We start from the raw sequence: 24,195 nt of genomic DNA, 5'->3' as shown, positions 1-24,195 counted from the left end.
TGCGCTCCCCCGCCTCCCTCAGAAACACCCGTGACCGGCGTCCCCCCGTGATCTCCACAGACACCGTCGCCCCTGTTGTGACTCCACAAACTCTCCCCGTCACCCCCAAAACAAGCGCTCACGGCGATTTGTTTTAAAAAATATGTCTTTAATGGGCGCGGGGCTGCGCGGGGCTGGCGGCCTCAGTCCGCGCCCTCCAGCACCGACTCGCTGAGCGCCAGGTCCCAGTAGTGCTCGGCGCCGTGCTTCTTGAAGTGCTCGCGCGCCATGTTCTCCGTGGGGCACTGCTTGAACTTCATCTCCCCGAAGCTGCGCTCCTTGGCCGTGCCCTGGGCAGAGAGGACCCTGCTGACCCGCTGCTGAGGCGCAGGGCGCGGGGAACACAGCCTGGCCACCCCCCTGAACAGCTCCCGTGTGCCGCTCCCACGCCTCAATGACACCACGGGAAGAGCCCCATCAGCACGGTCACAGCTGACCCGAAGCCTTCAAACAACACTTTACCTCAGAGCTGCTGCCTAAACCTTGATCCTCCCACCTCATTCCCCATGCCCACAGCTCAACTGATGCCATGGAAAGAGTCTGATCAGCAGTTTATGTCTCATCTGAAGCTTTAAAAGATAAAAAATTATCGCAGCTGCTACAACTCAACTCCCTCCCGTCTAAATAAACAGTTTTCCATGCTGACGCTCCTACAGCCCAATAAACACCACGGGAAGCATCTGATCAGTGGATTTCCAGCCCATCTGAAGCCTCAAAATGTGATTTTTACCTCAGCGGCTGCCTGAGACTCGGTTCCCTCGGCCCGCGTTGGACTGAACCCACAACTCACCTCCCAAACCAGAGAGCACTTGTTTGTTTTCTTAACGGACTCCTCGTCGGACTCTTCGTCATCTGAAAAACAAAATCAAACAAGCAATAAAGCCCAATTTTAGTCCCGAAAGCAGAGGAAAATCTCCCCATCCCGCACGGTTCCCACTCACCCTCTCCCTTCGTGTTCGATGTTTGCTCGTCCCATTTTATTCGGTGAAGCATAAGACGTTTGAATTTCTTCTGTGCTTTCGGGCCTGGGGAAGAATCGAGTCGATATTCACAAAAAAGTCCTTTAGCTTTCATTTTTTAGGAGTTTCAAACGGCTTCCTTAGCGTTTTGTCCTTCTACAACCCTCCATCAACAATTTTCGGGGTGAGTTTTGGGTGTTGAACGCTACACGCAACTGAAAAACCCGCCTGGGGCGTCCTCACCTCCTTCTACCACCACCACGTTGACGTCTTTGTGTAAAACCACCACGCCTGTCAGGTACAGCTGCCCCGCGTTCGCCTCGATCTTGAACTTTTTGGCTGGATTGCTCAAGTTTCTGACCCTAAAAATAAAAATACAAAGGAAAAACAGAACTATTATCAGTCGTACAAGGTGCCTGCTCTGACTCGACTGGCTCCAGCTTCCTTCCCCAGCTCCTATGGGGCTCTAATCACCCCTCAGAACCGCTTATTTTTGGGACAGCGTTAATTGCGCTGGGCCGGGATTCCTTAATGATGATGGAAACTCGATAAGCGGGTTTCTACAGGTCATTTCTCAGGTTTATTTAGGAGGAACCGCTCAGGTGGGAGCTCACCTGTACACGGCGATGTGAACCCCCTGCGAAACGTCTTCTTTCAGTTTCTTCACCTTCTTGGCTTTGCGCTGCTCCGCCGTCAGCTTCCTCGCCGCGTTCGCCTCTTCGTGGGCTCTGCGTGCAAAGAGAGGCGGCGATGAGCCAAACGCGGCCGTTCCGGCCCCAAAACGCAGCCCGCTCCTCCGAAAACCAGCATCCCCAGGCCCCCGAGCGGCTGCAGCTGCACATTGCCACCTCGATTAAAAGCACTGGGGTTTGGTTTTTATAATCCAGTCACTGCGCCAATTCAGCCCCTGCAAACGCTCGTTAGTGACAACGGCCGCAGCCGTCAGTGTTGTGGTTCAGTGTTAATTTAGCACCGGGCATGAGGCCGCTTTGATCACCAAGCGCAGACACAGGGTCCCGCTGCTGCGCCGCCAGGGTTCTATTCTCTACAAATGCACTTGAAAATGATGAAAAAAATGGAAAATAAAAGCACGAGGTGCCACCTACTTCTGCCTCTTGGCCATCTGCGCCCGCACATGAGCTTCCACCTTCGTGGGGTCCTGAACGGCCTCCGTGCCCAGAACCCGCATCAGGTTAGAGATTCTTACTGCGAGGGAAGGGGAGAGCAGCTGTGAGAGGCGCCGCTAACGGGAAAAATGGGAAAGCCCCCAAAAGCAGGTTTAGAACCCGTTCCTCGCTGTTCTACTGACCTTTGGGCTCTGGCGGCGGCATCAGGCCCAGCCGGACTTTCTCCTGCAGCTCCTTTTGGGCCTCTCGCCGAGTCTGGCGCCGTAGCTTCTTCTGCTCTTTCTTGGTCAGGTACACGCCCAGGGTGACCGGCGTGTCGCCGTCCACTGCGGGAGGAACGCGTCACGCCGGGAACGCGCCACGCCGGGAACGCGCCACGCACCGAATGCGTCCAGCACCGGCCGCCAGCCGCGCCGCCAGAGGCGACACCCGCCCCGCGTGCCGCGGCGGCCCCGTCACCGACAAACCCGCTCTGCGGTTGTTTGGACCAACACAAAACCACAGAAACAGGGTTTTTTTTTAAAACCAAAAAGCTCTGTGGTTGTTTTGCGTCTTTTCATGGAGGTGGGAAGGGCAAAACCAACCTGGCGGAGCTGGTCAGCGAATAAACGCTGCTGGAAGCGCACCTGCTTTTAGACTAACATTAAATTTCCCAGACCAGGGCGGAGTGTCTATTTTCCCAATTTCGCACCTATTTCCAGAGCTTTCCAACTGATCTTTGCACGATTCTTCACCCCACCAAGCACCGGCCACTCAGAACAATTTGCGCTTAATTTAACGGCAAAAAGGAGCAAAACGGGGCCATACCGGGCGGGTTGAGCTGCGCCGGGTGCTCCACGAGGTTCGTGATCCCAAAATATTCGTCTTTCTTGGAAGACGTTCCACCTTTTCTAAAAAATAAAGAGAGTTTGGGTCATCGCAAAGCTCCTTTCTGCTCTCCCCTCACCAAAAACGCGACAAAACAAACCACCAAACCCCAAATTTGCTGCGATGGGAATACGGCAATAGAAGCGCTTACAAGTCGAGGCCGTTGGGAATGATGTAGGAGTCCCACCACTCGATCTCGGGGATCTCCCCCTCCTTCAGCTCCTTTTTGGGGGTAATCAGCGCCAGTTTGGTGGAGGTGTGGATCCCCGTCTTCCTGGCGGCCTGAGAAATCTCCGCCTGCAGCTTTTCCAGTTGCGCCTGAGGGAAACGGGGGGAAAAGGGCACAAAAAAGTTCATTCCAAAAAAGCAAAACCTTCAGGAAAAGCACAAGGGGGAGACCCCCCGAAATACCTTCGTTCGCAACCTCTGGGCGATTTTCTCAAATTTGCCTTTTTCGTGGAATTTGAAGGTGCGTTTCTGCCGCTGGGCCGGGGTGATGGAGACGCGGGGGTCGAAGTACGTGTTGGATTCCATGTCTTCGGAGGGTTTCTCCTTGAGCTGCTGTTTGAACTGCTCCCTCTTCACGGCGCGGATGTTGGCCTTCAGCGTGGGCATGCGGTGCGTCAGCTCGATCTCTTTGCCGGTGGCGTCGACGGTCCGGCCCTGTTCGTCCAGGATCAGCGGCGTGGGCTTGGTCTGGTCCTTCAGCTCCACTTTCCTGCGGGTGAGACAAAGAGATGCGGAATTAAAATGTGGATACGGCGTTAATTCAAAGGAAACGCGAGTCTTATTTCCATGGGAAGCACCAAATCACAGAGTCCAAGCGTTAACCCACCCCTGGCACTGCCCCTGGCCCTGAGATCCTCATCTGTGTATCCAACCCCTCCAGGGATGGCGACTCCAGCACTGCCCTGGGCAGCCTGTTCCAACACCCACAGCCCTTTGGGGAGAAATCACACCAAATTCACAACCTCAACCTCCATTTATCATGAGAACATCCAAGGACGTGGCTCTGAGCAACCTGGTCTGGTGGAAATGTCCCTGATCTGGTTGGAGATGTTCCTGATCTCTTGGGATGTCCCTGATCTGGTTGAAGACGTTCCTGATCAGTTGGGGATCCCCTGATCTGGTTGGAGACGTTCCTGATCAGTTGGGGATCCCCTGATCTGTCTGGATGTCCCTGGTCTACTGAACATGTTCCTGATCAACTGAACGTGTCCCTGATCTGTTGAACGTGTCCCTGCCCATGACTGGATGCTGCTTGAAGGTCCCACCCAACCCAAACCCGCCCACGATCACAGAATCACCATTTTGGTTGGAAAAGCCCCTCAAGATCATCAATTCCAATCGTTCCCCCCACCTCGTCACCACCCCATGTCCTGAGAACCTCATCTCTGTCTTTAAACCCTCCAGGGATGGTGACTCCAGCACTCCAGCCTCTTCCAACACCCAACAACCCTTTGTGACGAAATCACCCCAAATCTCGCGGCTCGGCCACTCACGGCGGCGCGATGCCCATGGCGTGCAGGTTGGCCAGCCCCACCATGTTGGCGTTGCCGATGAGCCCCGGCTTGAGCGCCAGCTGCGCCTGGATGCGCGCCTGCAGCTCGGCCGCCTTGCGCGCCTTCTCGATGGCGTCGTTCATGAACGTGGCCGCCTGCGAGGGCTGGATGGTGTTGCCGATGGGGAGACGATCCGATTGGGACGAAGAAGAGATTTTGGGCTGTTTGGTAGAGAAGGGAGGTTTTGTTACGCGTCTGTTCCGGCGCATTTAGATCAACGTGTCACGGCTGGAATTTCTGGGGGGATTTTCCTGTTGGTTGCGGTACCTGTGGTGTGGGGGGACTGATGAAACTCAGCTGCTTTTTCCTCTCCTCGATCTGCCGCGTGGCCGCCTCCATCATCTGCTTGATCTGCGCACAGACAATCGGACAGTGAGTTTTAATTCCTTTTAGCAGGAGAAAAGGAGCCCTCAGTGTCCTTTCACAGCTGAAAATGAACGCGAGAAGCTCAGCAAGACCAAACTGCTATCCAAACTTCTCTAATCAACACCCTCCAGCTGCAGAGAGGACATCGAACACTCTCCACCAGCACCGTTTACTCCAGATTAAGCAAGGAAAACCCCCCAATTCGATGTTTGCACGCTCCCATTCACCTAACGCACACGCAGCAGCGAGCCCTGCGAAGGGAACGTCGGCAACGATCGCAGCAAACAACAAACAGGCAAAACCAAGGTGCTTTTTGCTCGCACAGCTCGTTATATGAATTAAGACAAAGACCACACCACGCTGGGGTTGGAGATCCCGGCCGGGGAGGCTCCGTTTTGGGGCAGAACTCCCGAACAGCCCAGTTTACCCACCTGGAGCTTGGTGAGCATCCCGGGGCTCTCGGAAGGGGGGCCGGGAATGACCTCGGGTTCGTCCTCCACCTCCTCGAAGCGCGGGATGCGCCGCTTCTTGACGCCCGAAGACTCCTTGGACACCTCCGAGTCATCGCCAAACACATCCTGAGGAAAAGACAAGGAGAAAACTGGTTAGAAACCAAAGAGCTCTCCTCGCGGGCGTCGGTTTAAGAGGAGGAATCAGCAGGCGGGTCAGATCCGGCACCGTAGGGTCAGCACCGCGGTTTGGAATCGAGTTAGGATTAAAATGGAATCAGAATCCACTGGTAAATCCCGCACGGAGCCTCCACCCTGGTCCCACAGAGAAGCATCAACGATGATCCGCGCAAGCTGAAGGACGGGACATGGCGGCAGCGTCGGAGCCGCCATCACTCCTGGACATGGCCAAAGGTTCTTCAGCACTGAGGAGATTTAAGGTCCCGCTCAGCGACTCGGAGAGACAGAAAAGGCCGGAACACGAGCTGGACTGAGGGGGCTAAAGCGGTTCCACAGCTTCATAGAATCGTTTTGGTTGGAAGAGACTCTCAGGATCATGGAGTCCAAGCATCACCCAGCCCTGGTACTGAACACAGCCCTGAGAACCTCATCTCTGTGCATTTCAACGCCTCCAGGATGGCGACTCCAGCACTGCCCTGGGCAGCCTGTTCCAACACCCACAGCCCTTTGGGGAAGGAATTGTTCCCAATGTCCAACCTCAACCTCCTTCCCCAGCTCCGTTCCCTTCTCTGAACTCGCTCCAGCTCCTCAAGCTCTTGTCATGAGGTGATCCCAGCACCCCTGGGGCTGCCATGTTGAGCCCTGAGGTGATTCTGGCGCCATTTTGAGCCCTGAGGTGATTCTGCTGCCGCCATTTTGAGCCCTGAGGTGATTCCGGCGCCGCCATTTTGAGCCCTGAGGTGATGGCCCAAACCGCCCCCAGGACTCGCAGGTTGTTCTCCCCGGTGCCCAGCACAGGGACGGTCGCTGCCCTGGTCCCGCTGGCCACACGGTGCCGGTACAACCAGGGCGCTGGTGGCCCCTTGGCTCCTATTCAGCCACTATCACCCAACGCCCCCAGGTCCTTTTCCAGCCGCTCTCCCCCCGTAGCGTTCACGGGGTTGTGACCCAAGCGCAGGACTCGGCCTTGTTAGACCTCAGCCATTTGGCCTCTGCCAAGTCCCGCGGGTTTGGTGCCACCGCTCGCCCCCCACGTCCTCCCCAAAATGCGGACGGAGCCAGAGACGCCGCGGTTCCGCCTCCTCGGCGCCTGTTTGTGTCAGTAACTCTGTCCGTGCGGCCGCGCGGTCGCGGCGTGTGTCAGGGTGTTATTTGAAAAGAAAATATACACACCGGTTTAAGCGTTAGCCGCAATCCCTTCTTCACTACAACGGTTCGTATCCTACAAGGACATTTCCTCAGCCAGACACGGGCACTTCCCGGAAAACCTACAAGTTCAAGAGAAAGGACTTGCCCATAGTATAAAGTGTGGAAACCGTTTGCTTTAGTTCCTGACGCTTCCCAAGCAACGACCTCACCCCCAGGAGCCTTCGGGATCGATCCGCTGCCAGATCTCCGCATCAAAGCACAAATTAAACCCTAAGAACTGCGCCAGGGACACGGGGCTGAGACTGGGGACACGGGGCTGCGAGATCCGCAGGTCAGCGGGGCCGGTCGGAGCCAGAGCGCCCCGGACGAGCTCCGGGAAAGGGGGATGATGGAGCCGTGGCAATGGTTCGGCAAGCGGGACATCGCGGGAATGTCACAACCACCGTTGTTCTTGGAGGTGGCCAAAGGCTTTTTGGCACTGAGGGGGTTTAAGGCCCCGCTCAGCGACCCAGAGAGCTGGAAAAAGCCTGAACAGCAGCTGACCTGACCGGTTTTCATGTTGTTTGGGTTGGAAAAGCCTCTCAAAATCATGGAGTCCAACCACAACCCACCCGTGTCCCTGAGAACCTCATCTCTGTGTTATTTCAACCCCTCCAGGATGGTGACTCCAGCACTGCCCTGGGCAGCCTGTTCAACGCCCACAGCCCTTTGGGGAGAAATCACCCCAAATTAACAACCTCAACCAAAAAGAGCCGTGGAAGACTCAAACCCTCCCGAGCTACCGGGGCTGCACCCGCCCTGCGGGACGGAAATGCCACCGACGCACCGTGATCGCAGCCAGACCTCCTGCCCGCAGCCGCAGCCGCACAGCGCACAGGAGAACGCGGGTTTTGAACAGAAACATCGCCAGGAGGCGGAGGGAGCAGCTTCCCAACGCACCCGAGACACCAAACCCCAAGAGGACGGTTCCGCTCGCGGTCAAACGCGGTCAGAGCGCCAAATTAAATCAGAACAAGCACGAGGCGAGGATTTTGAAACTCGAGTGACGAGCAAAGCGCAATTCCAGAAGGCGGGAGCAGAGTCGTCAAGAGGAGGAGATGGAAACACGTTGGGACGCACGTGGCTTCCACAGAGACGAGTGTGCGGTGGCTGAAACGCCAGAGCGCTATGAAGAATTAACCTCCGGCTACACCGGGGGTGCTAAAAATCACCATTTGTTGATTCCGGATGGAAAAGAGAATGAAAAGCCCGCGATCGCGCAGCACGGAGCCCAATGGGGAACGTCGTGAAACCAGAATGACGGTGAAGAGAACGGAGGAGCGGAGAGACAGAGCCCTGAGGAGCCACCGCGGAGACCGCGACAGCAACCAAAAACACCAGAAAGAAAGGAAAAGGTTGAGAGAACCGCAAGGTGAAGGTTCACACACTTTGCTGTGGAATAAAGGGTCTTTTCTCTTGAACTTCTAAGAGCTGCACCTCTCTGGAAGAGGAAAGCGCGGCGGAGCGCCCGCACGGCCAGCGAAAACGGGAGAGAACGAGCGAGCAGTAACGGCTAACGGATAATCACCTTGAGCTCGCGCTTGCGGCTGCGGTCGCTGTTGGACTTGGAGTGCCGGGAGCTGCGTCCTTCCTCCACCGCCTCGAACAGCTTGTCCACGAAGCGCAGCGTGGACGTGTCCAGGAACGGCTTCAGGTGGTCTGCAACGAGACACGGTGGGAGTGGGAGTGGGATCCACGGAGCGGGGCACCGCGGGAACCCGCCCTGCGGGGCCAGGCACTAAACAAGCCGGGATTTCACTCAAAACATCACAATTAGCGCTCTAACGGACAAAAAACCATTTTAAAAACGGTTACATGATCAATTTTCAATCCCTCTAGAAAAAGAGGCTTTAAATGCATCTTTCCTCCCGAGGTTTTTGCACCACGTTCTGATGATTTTGCACCAGACTCGGAGGGTTTTGTACCAGATTCCGAGGCTTTTACACCATATTCTCAAGACTTGTACCAAATCTTGACCTCTTCCCACTTATTCCGAGGTTTTCAGAACTTACTCTGAACTTTTGTACCACATCCCAAGGATTTTATACCATACTCGGATGTTTTTTAACTTATCCCGAGGTTTTTGTACCATATTCTGAGGTTTTGGTACCACATCCCAAGGTTCTCGTACCATATTCTGAAGCTTTCCCACCATATTCCAAGGCTTTTGCACCATATTCTGAGGCTTTTACATCATATCCTGAGGCTTTTCCACCATATCCTGAGGCTTTTGTAACTTATTCTGAAGTTTAGTCCCATTTTCTGGGCTTTTTGAACCTCACTCTGAGGTTTTGTACCACGTTCCGAGGTTTTTGGACCATGTTCCGCGGTTTTTGGACCATGTTCCGCAGTTTTTGGACCACGTCCCACCTGCCAATTTGCCCAAACTCTCCTGAGCCAGAACCCCCTCAACACCTCCCCATTTCGGGGGGCATTTTATGGCTTTTACCACATTAACCCAACACAACCCACCCGCCGCGACAAACCCCCACCCCGCCGCAGGTGAATAACGGTTTAACCGCGACGCCGGGGCCGTCTGCCGCTCTCACCGGCCGCTTTCTTCTTGTCCATGCCCTTGCCCACGCAGTTGAGCGCGGCCGTCACCACCGTGGGCTCCGAGAAGCCCAGGACGCGCTTCACCGTCTTCTCGATCCACGGCTTGAGCTCGTCCAGCTCGCGCTTGGACAGCGCCATGGCGGCGCAGCCGCTCGTCCTGCCGGGAGCAACGCGGAGCCTGGTTAACCAGGGAAAGCACCGGGGATCCCGGGGGAAACGCCCGAACCCCGTCCCGCCCAACCAGCGCCGCGCTGACTCGCAGCGAGCGAGACAAAAACGCTCATTTTCGGGGCGCCCGTCGCGCCTCGGCCTCGTTTTGAACGTATTTCTGCTCTTTTCCAGTTGTTAACGCGCCTCAAGGCGCCAAGTCCATAATTGATCATTTCGGGAGAAAAACGAGGTAAAAAGGCGTTGAACCAGCTGCAGAAAAGGCCCCCGCGCTCGCCATTAATTAATCTCGTTTCCCTCAGGTTCACAAATCACTTTGAACTTCGCCGTCGTTACAGAGTCCCGGCCGCTCCGCGTTTGCTGCTTAAACTGCTGCAAAATCCAAATTCCTGGCGTTTTCGAGGCAAAAACTTCTCCGCGCTCATCGTTAGCGCTTCCGCGATAACCATTTAATTACCCGCCTGGGGCTCTTAATCAGCTTAAGAAACCAAGTCGCCCTTATCTGGGCAGAGGATGAAAATCTTCTTAAGGAAACACGCTCCACATCGACATTTTCTTCCCCTTGATGGGTTTAATTAAACAGGAAACTGATTGAATAACGATTATTGGGAAGAGCTTTAAACCCGTCCCCGACGTCTCGTGGCTGCGGGTGACGAACCCGCAATGACGACAGCGGGAGACCAACCCGGGTGAGCTTTTAAAGGTATATACAGGATATATTAAACATATATTCAGGCACTAAAACATACAAAGAGACATTAAACTAGACACAGAGGCACTAAGTGGTCACTACGGGACTTCCTGGTGGCCAAACACTTCCTGCGGGGATTAAACAATTAAAAAATCGAGTTTTCGGCTTTGCTGCCTAAAATTTTCTTCAAAACAATGAGAGTTTTCAGGTTTGCTCTTTTTTGTTTCAATGAGTCTCCAGCTCCCCGCCTCAGTTCGTATTGCACTGGGAGCCGCCAGCTCTGCTGCCCGAGCTCTTTATTTTAAAGGAGTTTCCAGCGTCGCTCTGCACTTGTTTCTAACTGAGTCTTTCCAGCCTCACTGCGGGCGTTGCTTTTTAAATTAAGACTGAAAGACTTAAATTAAGACTTAAATTAAGCTCCGCTGACTAAATTTTTCCTTTAAAAATCAGAGTTTGCCGCTTCGCTGCCTAATATATATATATATATATATATATATTTTTAGAGAGTTTTCCACCTGCCCCAAACGCGCCGGTCGGCGCCGGGACCCCCGCAGTGCCCCCCGGCCGGCCCCGCCGACCCGCGCACGCCCCCGGCCCCGCGCCCCCCGGCCGGCCCGCTGCTCCCTGAGGCCGCGGAGCGCCGCGCGATGCCCCGGCCCCTGAGCGCCGCCTCCGCCGCGGCGCCCCCGCCCCCCGCCCCCCGTTACCGCCGGATCCCCGCCCGGTGTCCCCGCTGTCCCCTCACCGGGGCGGCCGCGGCCCCACAGGCCCCGCTCAGCGGCGGCCCCGACGGTGACGGCGCGTCCGGGCGGAAGCGGAAACGCCGGCGCGGGTGATGCCGGGAAGGTGGGCGTGGTCTGTCAGTAAACAAGGGCGTGGCGCGCCGCCCGCACCACGTGACAGCTCCCCCCGCCCCCCCCTTTCCCGCGCGCGGGAAGCGCCCTCACGTGCCCGCGGGACCCCGCGCCTCATCAACCGCGATTAACTCGAGCCCAAATAAATAAGCGATTAACAGGAGGGGGTTTTATTGTGCCGGGTGCCCCTAGCAGCCCAGCCAGGGGTCCGGCCGCACGGTCCGCGCCAGGAAGCTGATCTTGCGGCTCATCTCGGCGCCGTAGACGCGCCGGCACGCCTCGTACGCCTGGCGCTGCCGCCGCCGGCACGGCTTCTCGTAGTAGCGGCGCCGCCGCACCGCATCCACCAGCCCGTCCTGCGTCAGGATCCTGCGGGAGACACGGGCTGAGACGGGCCGAGCGGGACCCCCCGAGCGGGACCCCCCGCGCGCTGAAAAACGAGGGATCTGGTTAAAATCGCACCTCGCTTCTGTATTTTGGACATTTGGAGTGTTACTGTTTCCACCCCAGCAATGGCTCCAGGGGTGTGAGGAGGGAACAGCTGCTCCCCCGCTCCTGCAAACCGGTGACAAGGGACACCTGGAGGTCACCGCACCGAGGGCAACGAGCGCCCTTGAGCCTCATTAAGCTTCGTTAACTGAGGGTGGGAGGACAGGGGGCTCTTCCTCATCTTCCTCCTCCTCCACCGGCCACTGACCCCAGTGAAGCCGCTGCCGTGTCCCTGCTGCACTCCTGCCTCCTTCTTTAGTTTTGTTAATTAACTTTAATTTAATTAAATCCATATGCAAGGAGGCGCCTGAACCCAGCGGTGGCAGCGACAGCCCTGGGTGACCCTCCGGGCTTCACGATCCCCACGCACAGCGAAAAGCAGCAAAACCGTCCGTTCTGCCCCCAGTTCCCGAGGTCAAACGGGAGCTTCGTGACACCCGGTTAATGAGCTCAGCGGCTCCTCCCAAGAGCTGCAGGTTGACGGGACCCCCCGAGGCTCAGAGCGGGCGGGTCCTCGCTGGAGGCGCAGGGCGGCCCCGGGACCCCCGCGCTCCCCCCGACCCCCGCCCCCGGGCCCCCCGGCCCTCACCGGTTCAGGACGCTGTACGCCGCCTCCACGTCGCCGTTCTGCACCATGACGGTGCGGCCCACGAAGCGCAGGTGGTTCGCCATGGGCGCTGCGGGACGCGGCGGGTGGGCCGGGGCGGACCCGAGCCCCTCACGGCCCTTCCCCCCGCCCCCCGGGCCCGACCCGCCCAGGCCGCCCCCTCCCCGCACGAAGGGACCCAGGAATGCCCCGTCCGCCCCCCCCGCTGTCACACACGTCGCGGTCCCGTCGGGAGCCCCCGGAGGAGACGCGGCCGCTCCGCTCACCGCCGGAACCGGAAGTGGCTCCCGGCACCGGGGGAGGGGGCGTGGCGGGGGCGTGGGACTCGGCGAGGGGGCGGGGTTTAGGAGTCGTGGGCGGGACTGAGATGCGGGGCGGGAGTCGGGGCGGGGTTTAGGCCTCGTGGGAGGGGCTTGCGGCGCAGAGGGCGGGGTTTAGCGCTCGTGGGCGCGGATGGGATGTGGGGCAGGTCAGCGGGTCAGGATGTGGGGCAGGGGGCGGGGCCTGAGGGGATATTGGGGGGCGGCTCCCAATCCCCCTCCCCCGCCAGCGGACAAATCCCCCCCAGGTGACAAACGACACCGGCACAGGCGGCCCCGGCCGCTCCCGCGGCGTTTATTGCTCCAGCGGGGCCGAGCCGTGGGGCAGCCCCACGGGGCCACAGGCACACGGGGGTGGGGAACCAGCCCCCCCTCCCGGCCCCTCCCCCCCAGCAAAGGCACGTGTCCCCCCGGGTTTTGGGGCTCCCTGGGGGGGTCTCTGCCCCCCCACCCGCCCGCAGGTTGCACTGTCCACAATTAAAAAATAAAACATCCAGAAAAAGGCAAAACTGAGGAAAAGCAGGAGAGCGCCCCTGGCGGGGGGGTCAGGGGTCAGGCATCCGGCGCCGGGGGGGCCGCGGGGGCCCCGGGCCGGTGGCACCGGGAGTGTCCCCCCGCGCGCGCCGCCGTGTCCCCGGGCGGGTGTCGGCAGCGCGGGACCCCGGGGGGGCCGGCGGGGGGGCGGCGGCGCGGGGGGAGCGGGGGGGCGGCGGGGGGGGGCGGCGGCTCCTGGGGCGGTTTGTGGGGGGTGACGTGGGGGAACCAGCCGCGCAGCATCGGCTCCACCTGCAGCAGCGTCCCCAGGCACCGGGCGCTGCGGGAGAAACGCCCGTCAGACCGGCACCCCCCTCTGCCACCACCCCGGCACCCCCGCTGCACCCCCGTGTCACCCCCTGTCACCACCCCCGCGGCACCCCCGTGTCACCCCCTGTCACCACCCCCATCACCCCCGTGTCACCCCCTGTCACCACCCCCCCGGCACCCCCGTGTCACCCCTGTCACCACCCCCATCACCCCCGTGTCACCCCCTGTCACCACCCCCATCACCCCCGTGTCACCCCCTGTCACCACCCCCATCACCCCCGTGTCACCCCTGTCACCACCCCCCCGGCACCCCAGTGTCACCCCTGTCACCACCCCCATCACCCCCGTGTCACCCCCTGTCACCACCCCCCATCACCCCCGTGTCACCCCTGTCACCACCCCCATCACCCCGTGCCGGGACAGGGGGGCGCCCCATGGGGGTCGGTTCCTGGGGCACTCACCCCGTCTCCGGGTTCTGCAGGACGCCGATGATGCGCTGCAGCCGGTCCATGGCCACGCTCTGCTGGAAGCTGCTGAGCCCTGGGGGACCCCAAACCGTGTGAAGCCTCTTTGGGGTGCGGGGGGGGGAGGAAAGGGGGGGTCTGGGGCGTCGCACCCACCTCTGTCGTATCGCCCCCGTCTCAGCCCCTCCAGCAGCTCCGCCAGGGGGCGGATGAACCCGCGGAGCTCCCGGCACTGGGGGGAGGAGGAAGGTTTGGGGGGGTTCGTGTGTCCCCCGAGCTCCAGGTGGGGAAACTGAGGCGCATTTTTAGGGGATTAAGTGCTGCCCCCCCCCCCCCCCGCGCCCAGGTCGGGGTGATTTTCCATTTTGCTGCCAAAAACTCACTTTCTGGGCAAACAGAAGATCGGCGTCGCTGGGGGGGGCGTCTCGCCCGTCCCCCTTCCGGGGCCGCTTCCCCCCCCGGGGTGACGGGGGGGAGTCGGGGGGGGCTCCGTCCGGCCCCCCCGGCCGCTTGCGGGTGCGCGGGGCTCTGGGGGGGCTGCGGGAGGGGCCCCCCGGGCTGGGGGGGCTGCGGGAGCCGCACGAGCAGGCGCGGGGCCGGGACTCCATGGGCTCAGCTCCTGCGGTGCCGCCACCCGGCCTGGGGGAAACGAGGGGAAAAGTGGGGAAATTAGGGAAAAACTGGGATGTCCCCCCCCAACCCCGTGGCGCGGGGAGGGGGGGGCAGGAACCCACCGGGCACCGGGACCCCGTACCCGGCCCCGCCCCCCCCGTGTCCCACCTGCTCCCGGCGGCGGCGCTGCCGGTGTCCCCGTCCCGGTGCCGGTGTCTCTGTGCCGGCGTCTCCGTCGCTGTCCCGGTTCCTGTCCCGGTGTCCCGGTTCCTGTCCCGGTGTCCCCGTTCCCGTCCCGCTCTCCGGTCCCGGTTCCGCCCCGGCTGCCGCTGCCCCACGCGGACACGTGTGCGGCCGCACGTGCCTCCCGCTGGGCCCCGCCCCTCCGCCGCCCATTGGCCGCCGCGCCCCCGGCAGAGGGCGGAGGCTCCGGGCCCCGCCCCGCCCCTTGGCCCCCGTTGGCTCGCGCGGGGCCGGCGCTGCCCAACGCGGTCCTCGCCCCGTGCTGATTGGCTGGGAGCGGCGGGGCCGCGGCCACGCCCACCCATGTGGCCACACGGGGCTCCGCGCGGGGGGAGGTAGGGAGATCTGGCCACGCCCCCGCCGCACGACCGGGCCACGAGGAGCCCCGCCCCGTCGCAAGCCGCCCAATCAGCAGCGGCCTCGGCCGCGCGTCACGGCCAATGAGGAGCAGCGACCTCGCGGGGGCGCCGTTACATAACGCTAGCGCGTGGGGCCCCACGTGGGGGGCGGGGCGCGCGGCCGGGTGATGTCAGCCGGCACGCTCGCGGGGCGGGGCGTCCTGGGCGCGTGTGGCCGCAGCTCTCCCCCCCCAACGAGGGCGGGGCCTGGGGAGCAAAGGGGGCGTGGCTGGAAAGGAGGCGGGGCTGGAAAAGGGATCCGCCCCCAGGACCCCCCAAGTCTCCAGCCCACAGCCCCCCTCAGCCCCCCAAACCACAGCCCCCTCAGCCCCCCCAGAGCCCCCCAAGACCCCCAGTCCCCCGCCCCCCAGCCCCCCCCCAGCCCCAAACCCCCTGACCCGCGCCCTCCCCCATGGCCCCCCCGCCCCTCCCCGTCCCCCCGGGGGGGTATTTAAAGGCAGGTTCCCAGGGTGCCCCCCCCCGCCATGCTGCGCACCCTCCTGCTGCTGGGGGGCCTGGTGCCCGCCCTGCCCGCCGGTGAGTGACCCCGGGATGGGGCTGGGGGCGCCTGCCCCCGGGACCCCCCCAAACCTCCGCTCCCCCTTTGCAGGTCCCCACTGGGAGTACGAGGGTGAGTGTCCCCCACCCAGGGACCCCCCCACACACAGAACCCACCATCCCGCTCCCGGACACCTGGGTCCCCACAAATGGGAGGGGGAGGGATAGCTGACACCCGCCCATGCCCCCACCCACTGACACCTGGGCCCCCCAAATGGGAGGGGGAGGGATAGCTGACACCCGCCCATGCCCCCACCCACTGACACCTGGGGCCCCCAAATGGGAGGGGTGGGATGGTGACCCCTCACTCCTGGACACCTTGGTCCCCCAAATAGGAAAGAGGTGGATGGGTGACAACCTCCACATGCCTCCCCCGGACGCCTGGGTCCCCTCAGATGGGGGGTGGGTCAGATGGATGACACCCCCCCCATGACCCCCACCCCACTCCCGGACGCCTGGGTCCCCCCAAAATAGAATGGAGATGGATGGGTGCAGCCCCCCATCCCCGGACGCCTGGGTCCCCAAGGCAGAAAGGCTGGATGGGTGACACCCCCATTCCCCCGTCCCCGGACGCCTGGGTCCCCCTTGCTCCAATGGGCCCATTGTCCCATTTTATATAAAAGTCTCGCTCCGGTTGCCAAATCCAATTAAAATCCGGCCAAATCCCAGTTAAGCCCCATCCCGGGGACCCCACGCCCCCCCAACCCCCACGGGATCAGCTTTGTCCCCGCTCCCCCGGCCGGAACAAATGTCCCCATTGCGGCGGGAACGTCACCCGTGTCCTCGTTTTGGGGGAAACGGGGGCAGTTTGGGTCACGGGTAAAGCAAAGCGGCACCCACCGTGCCGGGGGGTCCCCCCGGACGCCTGGGTCCCTCCAGGTCCCCATGGGCAGCAGCACTGGGCCACCCAGGGCCACCCGGCGTGCGGGGGACAAGCCCAGTCGCCCATCGATATCCGGACGGGGGGAGCGCGACCGGACCCCTCGCTGCCCCCCATCCGCGCCGTGGGGCAGCCCGACACCCCCACCCTGACCCTCCGCAACAACGGGCACACGGGTGAGCGCGGGGGGGACACGATGGGGGGACACGATAGGGGGGACACGATGGGGGGGACCCGGGGACTCAACGCCCCCCCCGCAGCCGTGCTGGCGCTGCCCCCCTCCCTGCGCATCCAGGGGCTGCCCCACAGCTTCGCGGCCGCCCAGCTCCACTTCCACTGGGGGGGCACTGGGAGCACTGGGGGGGCCGAGCACCTGCTGGATGGGCACCGAGCCCCCGCTGAGGTACGGGGGGGGGCAAAATGGGGGGAATGGGGTGGGAAATGGGGCTGGGGGGGCAATGGGTTGGGAAATAGGATGGGGAGGAATTGGGTGGGAAATGAGACTGGGAGGGGGAAATTGGGGGGAAATGGGTGTTAGAAAAGGGGAAGGGGTGTGGGAAACGGCACGGGAATGGGTGTGGGAAATGGGTCTGGGTGCCAGAATTGGGTGCAGGGAACTGGCAAAGGGGTTTGGGTGCAGGAAACAGGCAGGGAAATGGGGCCGGGGGTGGGAAATGGGGGCAGGAAGGGGAAATGGAGGCGGGAAACGGGCACAGAAAGGGGAAACAGGTGGGAAACGGGGGCAGCAAGAGCTGGGGATGGGAAGCGGGGACAGAAACGGGTCCAGACGCGGCGGAAGGTGCCAGGATGGTGGGGACGGGGGACGATTGGGGGTGTCCCCGCGGGGCGGGGGTGTCCCCGTGGGATGGGGGTGTCCCCGCGGGCAGGGGTGTCCCCACGGGCAGGGGTGTCCCCACGGGCGGGGTGTCCCCACGGGCGGGGTGTCCCCACGGGGCAGGGGTGTCCCCACGGGCAGGGTGTCCCCGCGGGGCAGGGGTGTCCCCACGGGGCTGGGGTGTCCCCACGGGTGGGGTGTCCCCGCGGGGCTGGGGTGTCCCCACGGGCGGGGTGTCCCCACGGGCGGGGTGTCCCCGCGGGGCTGGGGTGTCCCCACGGGCGGGGTGTCCCCACGGGCGGGGTGTCCCCACCGGTTGGGGTGTCCCCACGGGCGGGGTGTCCCCACGGGCGGGGTGTCCCCGCAGATGCACGTGGTTCACTACGACGCGGAGCTGTTTGCGGACGCGGGGGAGGCGCAGCACCACGCCGGGGGCCTGGCCGTGCTCGGCGTCCTCCTGGAGGTGCGTGCACCCCAAAATACCCCCCCACGCGGGTGCGTCCCCCCCACGCTGACCCTTCCCCCCCAGGTGGGTGCTGACCCCCACCCCGCCTACGACAACGTCCTGAGGCACCTGGGGAGCATCCGCTACGCGGGTGAGCAACGGGCGCGCGAGCGAGAAACGGGGGAGACGGCAAGGGGGGGACGCCCCAAATTTCCCCCCTGCGCCCCCACACGTGTCCCCCCCCAGGGCAGAGCGCGGCCATCCCGTCCTTCAGCATCGCGGCGCTGCTGCCCCCCCGCCTGGACCTGTTCTACCGCTACAACGGGTCCCTCACCACCCCCCCGTGCCACCAGAGCGTCCTCTGGACCCTGTTCCAGCAGCCCGTCCGCATCAGCCGGGCACAGGTGGGACTTCTGGGGGTCAACCCCCCCCATTTTGGGGTCACAGCCCATTTTTGGGGGGTGAGGGTGAGGACGGGCACCCTCAGCCTGTTCCCCCCGATTTCAGCTGGAGCAGCTCCAGGGAGCCCTTTACGCCACGACGGCGGCCGAACCCCAACCCCGGCGCTTGGTGGATAATTTTCGGGCCCCCCAGGAGCTCAACCAGCGCCTGGTGCTGTCGTCTGTCCCCAGGCGTGAGAATGGGCTTGGGGAGGTGGAAAGGGCCCCCCCACATCCCTAAAACGGCTCCTGTAGTGCTGGTTGCATATTGAGCCCCTGCTTTTCTCTTGCAGGACTCCAAGGGTATTCGACAGGTACAGCCCTGGGGGGTCGGGATGGGACTGGGGGGTCTGAAGGGGCTTGGTGGGGTTCGCCCCCCCTCCCTGTGCCCCCCCGAGCCCTCTGGGGCGTCACCCGCAGGTGAAATCGTCGCCATCGTCTTGGGCGCCGTCGCCGGCTGCATCGGCCTCCTCCTCATCGGCCACTTTGCGGCCAAGAGGATGCGGTGAGAGACGCCCCCCCACCCCAAAATCTGTGTCTGACCCCCCAGGGGTCTGTCCCCCCGCCAGGGGTCTGTCCCCCCGCCAGGGGTCTGTTCCCCCCGCCAGGGGTCTGTCCCCACCCCAGCTCAGCCCTGTCCCCGCAGAGCCAGGAGGACCCACGACCACGACGTCGTCTTCAAAGCCTCTTCCCGCCGCACCCCCCCGGACGACACCCCCCGCCCTTGAACTTGAACCCCCCGGGCTGGGCTGTGAGGGACCCTCCGCTGCCCCCCCTCACAGTGCCGGCGGCTCCTGCCCCCACCCCACTGCAAATAAAGCCCCTTCCCCACCCCACAGTGCAGGGGCCTCATGGCTTGGGGGGGAACGGGGCATCCCCCAAAGCTTGAGAGCGGCCGGGGGGGTGCAGAGCAAAATGGGGGGGACCGACCCCTCTCCCCCCATTACAGGAAAGGCCTCAGTGCTGTGGTTCCCATCGCTCTATTAAAAGGGGTTTTACTCAATCAAAAAAATAATAATTTACACGCAGTGCCCCAGGCAGCAGCCAGGACCAGAACAGGGGGCAGAGCGGAGCCCCCCACCCCGCGCCCCGAGAGCGTCACCCTGAGCAGAGCGGGGCTGCGGCGGGGGGGACGCGAGGGGAGGGGGTCCTGCCCCACACCCCGGGGACAACTCCAACAGGAGCCGCTAACGAGGGACCCGCGGGGCCGGACCCCAAAACACGGGATGGGGACACGGGAGCAAAACGTCCCCCGGGTCGCCACGTGTCCCCCGGGTCACGGGGGGGCAGCGGTGTCACCTGGGTCAGCGGTGTCACCAGGGTCACCTTGGCACTTGGTCTGGCGGCTCAGTCCTCGCAGGGCACCCGCAGCGCCGAGTACGTCATCACTCTGCTGTCGTCCTCCTGCTTGCCTGGGCGCACAAAGGAAAGGGGGGCTCAGCAGGGTTGGTTTGGGGGTGGGGGGTGTTTGGGGGTGCGCAGGAGCACCCCCTGCTCAACAGAAAGGGAGAGGGGTACACAAGGCCCGTCCTGCAGCTCTGGGTCCCCCCGCATCCATATCCAACCCCCCAACAGCTAAAAGGGGACACAGCCCCCCCGCGTCCCCCCTTACAGGAGAGGCACTTGAGGAGGCTGCGGAAGGACCCCCCCGCGGTGACGAAGGCCCAGAGGCCGGTGCAGAGGGTGATGATGAAGATGGGGCCCAGGCTGGCCGCGTAGCGGGGGTTCAGGAACGTCTGGGGGGGAAAAGCCACGTTAGGAATGTCACATGCCCCCCAAACCACTGCGGCGGGGGGAGCGTTTAAGCCTGGATTAAACTCCTGCTTAGTGCCAGGAGGTGCCTGAAAGAGATGTGACTCGCCCCATGGCTCCCAGGCCAGGATTTAGGGGTCCCTGCGATCCGTTCCCCCCACACCCAGTGACAGGAACGGCTGCGGTGACGTTGGGGACAGGTTTTGGTGACAGTTTGCGTCCAACTCACCAGCCCCGAGGTGAGGAGGTGGCTGGCGACCACCAGCACCAGGCGGCCGTAGCGCCGCTTCTCGCAGGCGTCGAAGAAAATCACCCCCCAGAAGGTGTGGAGCAGGACCAGGGCCATGGTGAGGAACGCTGCGGGGACACGGCGCTGCCAAACGGCTCCCACACCACCCGCCCCAACCGCCGCCCACCGCCGGCGCCAACCGCGTCCCAGGACCTCGGCCCTTCACCCCCCAGGATGGCGACTCCAGCACTGCCCCGGGCAGCCTGTCCCAATGCCCACAGCCCTTTGGGGAGAAATCACCCCAAATTTCCACCCTCAACCTCCCCTGGGGCAACTTGAGGCCGTTTCCTTCGTCCTGTTGCGTGGGAGGAGGCGCAAACCCCGTCCCGCGGCCTCACCCGACGTGATGAAATAATACGGGGAGTCGCCGTGGATCCCGACGGTGCCCGGCCCGATGGAGTCGGCCAGGATGTTGATGACAGAGAAGACGCCGCTGATGATGCCGAAGGACAAACCCGAGACTGCAGAGGGAGGCGGGAGTGACCGGAGGCACCGCGGCCACACCGCCAGCCCCACATCCCATTGTTTTAGTGGAAAAGAGAATTAAAATTGAGCCCAACTGTTAATACCGGCACTAAACACGTCCCTGAGAACCTCGTCTGTCCAACCCTCCAGGGCTGGCGACTCCAGCACTGCCCTGGGCAGCCCGTTCCAACGCCCACAGCCCTCTGGGGAGAAACCACCCCCCATCTGGGATCTCAGGCTCACCGTACGCCATCTGCCGGAGGGAGATGGGCGACCGCCCGTCCTCGCTGATGGTCGCCAGCCCCTCGTCCGCTTTCCTGCTCCGGAGGGAGAGAAAACACGAGCGGCTTGTTCAGAACAGACCGGGATAATGATCAAGGAAAGGCGCTTTCAAAAGCGGAGGTTTGCGTCCCACAAAGAATACTTTATAAGGCATAAAAGCTCATCAACTTGAATAATTTTTTTTTAAAGGCATAGAAGCGTGTAAACTTGAAGAATAATTTTTTAAAAGCACATAGAAGTCCAAAGATCGTGCAAAACTGGAAAGAGGTTTTTGGAAAGGAACGTGGGGCTGGAGACGGAAAAGCCAAACTGGGATTCAGCCCTCGGGATTCAGACACCGGGAGGTTTGTCAGTCCCAAGAGATTTGTCTTAAAATCCATAGGAATCCTTGGCTTAATATCCATAGGAAACCTTGGTTTAATAACCATAGCACAGCTTGGCTTAAAATCCATAGGAATCCTTGGCTTAAAATCCACAGGAATCCTTGGCTTAAAATTCATAGCAAAGCTTGGCTTAAAATCCATAGGAATCCTTGGCTTAAAATCAATAGCAAAGCTTGGCTTAAAATCCATAGGAGTCCTTGGCTTAAAATCCATAGGAATCCTTGGCTTAAAATCAATAGCAAAGCTTGGCTTAATATCCATAGGAGTCCTTGGCTTGAAATCCATAGGAATCCTTGGCTTAAAATCCATAGCAATGCTTGGCTTAAAATCAACTGCAAACCTCTGCGCACCGGAATAAACGCGGGTTTGCTCTAAGCCGCCCTTACTTGAGCAGCTTGAAGTAGGCGAAGCGGAAGAGCTCCTGCAGCAGCACGGAGACGGCGGCGCCGCAGCCCAGCAGCGCGCGCTGCAGCGCGGCGTCCCCGCGGTCGCTGAGCCGCACCGACACGAACCACAGCAGCGACGCCAGCAGCAGCGACACCAGCCAGAAGAACGCCCTGCGGGGGAAACACCCAGATCAGGGGAGGGACGGCAACCGGGCAAAGCTCCGACCCCCCCGCCGCCCCCGCTCAGACCATCGTTGCCCCCAATGTTTTCTGACCACGCAACTGCCCCTAAAAGCCACCCCAGAGGCTCCAAAGGCCCCTCAGACCCCCCAAAGGGCCCTCCTACGCCCCCCAAAGGGCACTCAGAGCCCTCCAAACTCCCCTCAGATCCCCCCAAAAGGCTCCTCAGGGGCTCAAACTCTCCTCAGACCCCCCAGAGGCCACTCAGACGCCCCCAAATTCCCTTCAGACCCCCCCAGACTCCCCTCAGGCTCCTCCAAAGGTCTCTCAGACCTCCCAGAGACTTCTCAGACCCCCAAATTCTCCTCAGGGCGCCAAATTCTCCTCAGGACCCCCAAAGGTCACTCAGCTCCCCCAAAAGGCTCCTCAGACCCCCAAATTCTCCTCAGACCCCTCAAAGCCCCTCAGACCCCCCAAATTCTCCTCAGACCCCGGAGAGGTCACTCAGACCCCCCAAATTCTCCTCAGGGGCCCAAATTCTTATCAGGGCCCCCAGAGGTCACTCAGATCCCCCCGGATTCCCCTCAGCTCCCCCCAAAAGGCTCCTCAGACCACCAAATTCTCCTCAGCGCCTCAAATTCCCCTCAGGTCCCTCCAGAGGCCACTCAGCGCCCCCAGGCCCCCGCAGCCCCGGCCCCGCGCTCACCCCGCCACCAGCACGATGACCCGCAGCGGCTCCGTGGCCACCGTGAGCAGCACCAGCGCGATCGCGGGCCCGAAGGCGATGCCGGTGCAGCCGAAGAACACGGCGGCCGCCATGGCGGGGCGGGGCCGCCAGGGGGCGGGGCGCGCCGGAAGCTGCGGGGCGGGGCCACGGGCAGCGCCCCCTGGCGGCGCGGAGGCCGCGCTGGGTTGGGGGGGGCGCTCCACATTCCCATCTCCATCGCGATTTTAGTTTATTCCGTGGCAATTTTTACCTCCGTTTCTTTGTTCCGCTTCAGTTTTTAGTTTACTTATTTCATTTCAATGCTTAGTTTAGTTTATTTCTATTTGTTTCTTCGTTTCATTTTTTATTTCATATCAGTTTAGTTTATTTCACCTTTATTTTGGTTTATCCCATTTCATTTTTAGTTCAGTTTATTTCATTTATACTTTATTTCATTTCCTCTTTACTTCAACTTCTTTATTACGTTTCAACTCCACTTCAGTTTATTTCATTTTAGTCTCGTTTATCTCAATTTTTATTTATGTCACTTCAGTTCATTTCATCTTCATGTCTTTATTTTTCAGAGTTACTGCTCCAACCCACCTTTCTCTCCTCATTCCCCAGCATCTCAGCCTGTAATTCCGGCAGCAAAAGAGCAGAAACCTCCATTGAGAGCAGAACCCCCCGAACTGCTCCGCGGACGCTCCGAGGGAACGTCGGTTTGGGGGTTCCCTCCGTGGCCCGTTGGGGCAGCGCGGCCGGGGACACGGTCCCCGCGCAGGACCCGCCGGACGCGCCACCGTCTGCGGAACAAACAGCAAACCCCGGTCACTTCGCTTGGACTCGGCTTGTAATTCCCCTCCAGTTTCGCTTCCGCCGCTGAGCCGGGAAATGAGCTCAACCTGCGCCCAAACCCCCGTGGTTTACACGCCACAGAACTACAGAAACTTGAGTGGTTTTTATTTTGAGGCACAGAAGTGCGTCAGCTTGGAGGAGAACTTTGGAGAAGTGCGTAAAAGCCCAAAATCGGAGAGAGGTTTTGGGAGAGGAACGTGGGGCTGGAGACGGAAAAGCCAAACTGGGAAACCCCTTGGGATTCAGACACCGGGAGGTTTGTCTGTCCTGAGAGGTTTGGCTCAAAATCCATAGGAATCTTTGGCTTAAAATCCATAGGAATCCTTGGCTTAATATCCATAGGAATCCTTGGCTTAATATCCATAGGAATCCTTGGCTTAATATCCATAGGAATCCCCGGCTTAAAATCCATAGGAATCCTTGGCTTAAAATCAATAGCAAAGCTTGGCTTAAAATCACTAGAAATCCTTGCCTTAAAATCCCTTGGGATCCTTGGTTTAAAACCAACAGCAAAGCTTGGTTTAAAACTCCCAGCGCAAGGCTGGAGAAGCCCGTGCTTTATTCCTTCCCCCCACGGTTTATCCCCCCTCGCTGTGGTTTATTTCCCCGCCCTGGTTTATCCCGCCCCCCCCGCAGCCCGTGCCCCCCTTAGTCCGGGCTTAGCGCAGCTGTTTGTCATTAAGCTCCCGCTTCCGTTTCCCAGCGGCTGAGGGAACTCGGCAGCCCCGGCCCGCGGGGCCGGGACCCTGGCGGGGGCAAAACCCAGAAATGTGGGGCTGGAACTGGTTTTTAAGAC

The 24,195-nt window shown here is 61.3% G+C and overlaps 5 protein-coding genes across 7 annotated transcripts; 1 reads left to right on the top strand and 4 right to left on the bottom strand.

The window, feature by feature from the left end:
- Positions 1–127: 127 nt before the first annotated feature.
- On the bottom strand, positions 128–10,992 carry PRPF3 (pre-mRNA processing factor 3). Of its 2 annotated transcripts, XM_082073263.1 has the most exons (16): positions 10,898–10,992; positions 9,287–9,450; positions 8,266–8,396; positions 5,352–5,498; positions 4,822–4,905; positions 4,495–4,715; positions 3,404–3,710; positions 3,144–3,310; positions 2,933–3,015; positions 2,308–2,451; positions 2,105–2,204; positions 1,613–1,726; positions 1,242–1,360; positions 981–1,064; positions 830–891; positions 128–329 (listed from the first exon to the last, which is right to left on the bottom strand). In XM_082073263.1, exons 2-16 carry the CDS (start codon positions 9,429–9,431, stop codon positions 183–185), a joined length of 2,055 nt encoding a protein of 684 aa, XP_081929389.1. In that variant the 5' UTR covers positions 9,432–9,450; positions 10,898–10,992; the 3' UTR covers positions 128–182. The 2 variants fall into 2 exon arrangements, with proteins under 2 accessions (XP_081929389.1, XP_081929390.1); XM_082073264.1 differs by lacking the exons at positions 8,266–8,396; positions 9,287–9,450; positions 10,898–10,992 and adding an exon at positions 6,723–6,813.
- Positions 10,993–11,155: 163 nt separating this feature from the next.
- Positions 11,156–12,370, bottom strand: MRPS21 (mitochondrial ribosomal protein S21). Its single transcript, XM_082073156.1, has 3 exons — positions 12,317–12,370; positions 12,085–12,172; positions 11,156–11,375 (listed from the first exon to the last, which is right to left on the bottom strand). The coding sequence occupies exons 2-3, from the start codon at positions 12,165–12,167 to the stop codon at positions 11,195–11,197; spliced, it is 264 nt and encodes an 87-aa protein (XP_081929282.1). The 5' UTR covers positions 12,168–12,172; positions 12,317–12,370; the 3' UTR covers positions 11,156–11,194.
- Positions 12,371–12,504: 134 nt separating this feature from the next.
- Positions 12,505–14,850, bottom strand: CIART (circadian associated repressor of transcription; the record flags this gene model as incomplete). Its single annotated transcript, XM_082073222.1, has 5 exons — positions 12,505–13,236; positions 13,688–13,766; positions 13,847–13,922; positions 14,074–14,329; positions 14,471–14,850. The coding sequence occupies 5 exons, from the start codon at positions 14,848–14,850 to the stop codon at positions 12,975–12,977; spliced, it is 1,053 nt and encodes a 350-aa protein (XP_081929348.1). The 3' UTR covers positions 12,505–12,974.
- A 578-nt stretch (positions 14,851–15,428) lies between these two features.
- CA14 (carbonic anhydrase 14) lies at positions 15,429–18,829 on the top strand (the record flags this gene model as incomplete). Its single annotated transcript, XM_082073221.1, has 11 exons — positions 15,429–15,480; positions 15,554–15,574; positions 16,381–16,557; positions 16,642–16,784; positions 17,584–17,679; positions 17,746–17,812; positions 17,908–18,065; positions 18,169–18,295; positions 18,395–18,415; positions 18,522–18,606; positions 18,748–18,829. The coding sequence occupies 11 exons, from the start codon at positions 15,429–15,431 to the stop codon at positions 18,827–18,829; spliced, it is 1,029 nt and encodes a 342-aa protein (XP_081929347.1).
- Positions 18,830–19,079: 250 nt separating this feature from the next.
- Positions 19,080–22,681, bottom strand: APH1A (aph-1 homolog A, gamma-secretase subunit). 2 transcript variants are annotated; one of them, XM_082073265.1, is made up of 7 exons: positions 22,545–22,681; positions 21,659–21,829; positions 20,851–20,924; positions 20,481–20,603; positions 20,083–20,210; positions 19,714–19,837; positions 19,080–19,513 (listed from the first exon to the last, which is right to left on the bottom strand). In XM_082073265.1, the coding sequence occupies exons 1-7, from the start codon at positions 22,655–22,657 to the stop codon at positions 19,449–19,451; spliced, it is 798 nt and encodes a 265-aa protein (XP_081929391.1). In that variant the 5' UTR covers positions 22,658–22,681; the 3' UTR covers positions 19,080–19,448. The 2 variants fall into 2 exon arrangements, with proteins under 2 accessions (XP_081929391.1, XP_081929392.1); XM_082073266.1 differs by lacking the exon at positions 21,659–21,829.
- Positions 22,682–24,195: the final 1,514 nt, after the last annotated feature.

The sequence above is a fragment of the Streptopelia decaocto genome (genome assembly GCF_964273445.1).
Source record: "Streptopelia decaocto genome assembly, chromosome: 26".
Taxonomy (NCBI): domain Eukaryota; kingdom Metazoa; phylum Chordata; class Aves; order Columbiformes; family Columbidae; genus Streptopelia; species Streptopelia decaocto.
Note: the sequence above shows the minus strand (reverse complement) of the source record. Positions and strands in the feature narration are given on the sequence as shown.

Excerpts from the sequence above, each read along its gene's own strand:
- PRPF3 (XM_082073263.1), bottom strand. The coding sequence starts at position 9,431 with ATGGCGCTGTCCAAGCGCGAGCTGGACGAGCTCAAGCCGTGGATCGAG. Across the intron at positions 2,205-2,307 it reads GCCGCCGCCAGAGCCCAAAG|TAAGAATCTCTAACCTGATG; the intron begins GTCAGTAGAACA and ends CTTCCCTCGCAG. Across the intron at positions 330-829 it reads AGTGCTCTCTGGTTTGGGAG|GGCACGGCCAAGGAGCGCAG; the intron begins GTGAGTTGTGGG and ends CTCTCTGCCCAG.
- MRPS21 (XM_082073156.1), bottom strand. The coding sequence starts at position 12,167 with ATGGCGAACCACCTGCGCTTCGTGGGCCGCACCGTCATGGTGCAGAAC. Across the intron at positions 11,376-12,084 it reads GCGTACAGCGTCCTGAACCG|GATCCTGACGCAGGACGGGC; the intron begins GTGAGGGCCGGG and ends TGTCTCCCGCAG.
- APH1A (XM_082073265.1), bottom strand. The coding sequence starts at position 22,657 with ATGGCGGCCGCCGTGTTCTTCGGCTGCACCGGCATCGCCTTCGGGCCC. Across the intron at positions 20,925-21,658 it reads GCCTACTTCAAGCTGCTCAA|GAAAGCGGACGAGGGGCTGG; the intron begins GTAAGGGCGGCT and ends CCTCCGGAGCAG. Across the intron at positions 19,838-20,082 it reads ACCTCCTCACCTCGGGGCTG|ACGTTCCTGAACCCCCGCTA; the intron begins GTGAGTTGGACG and ends TTTCCCCCCCAG.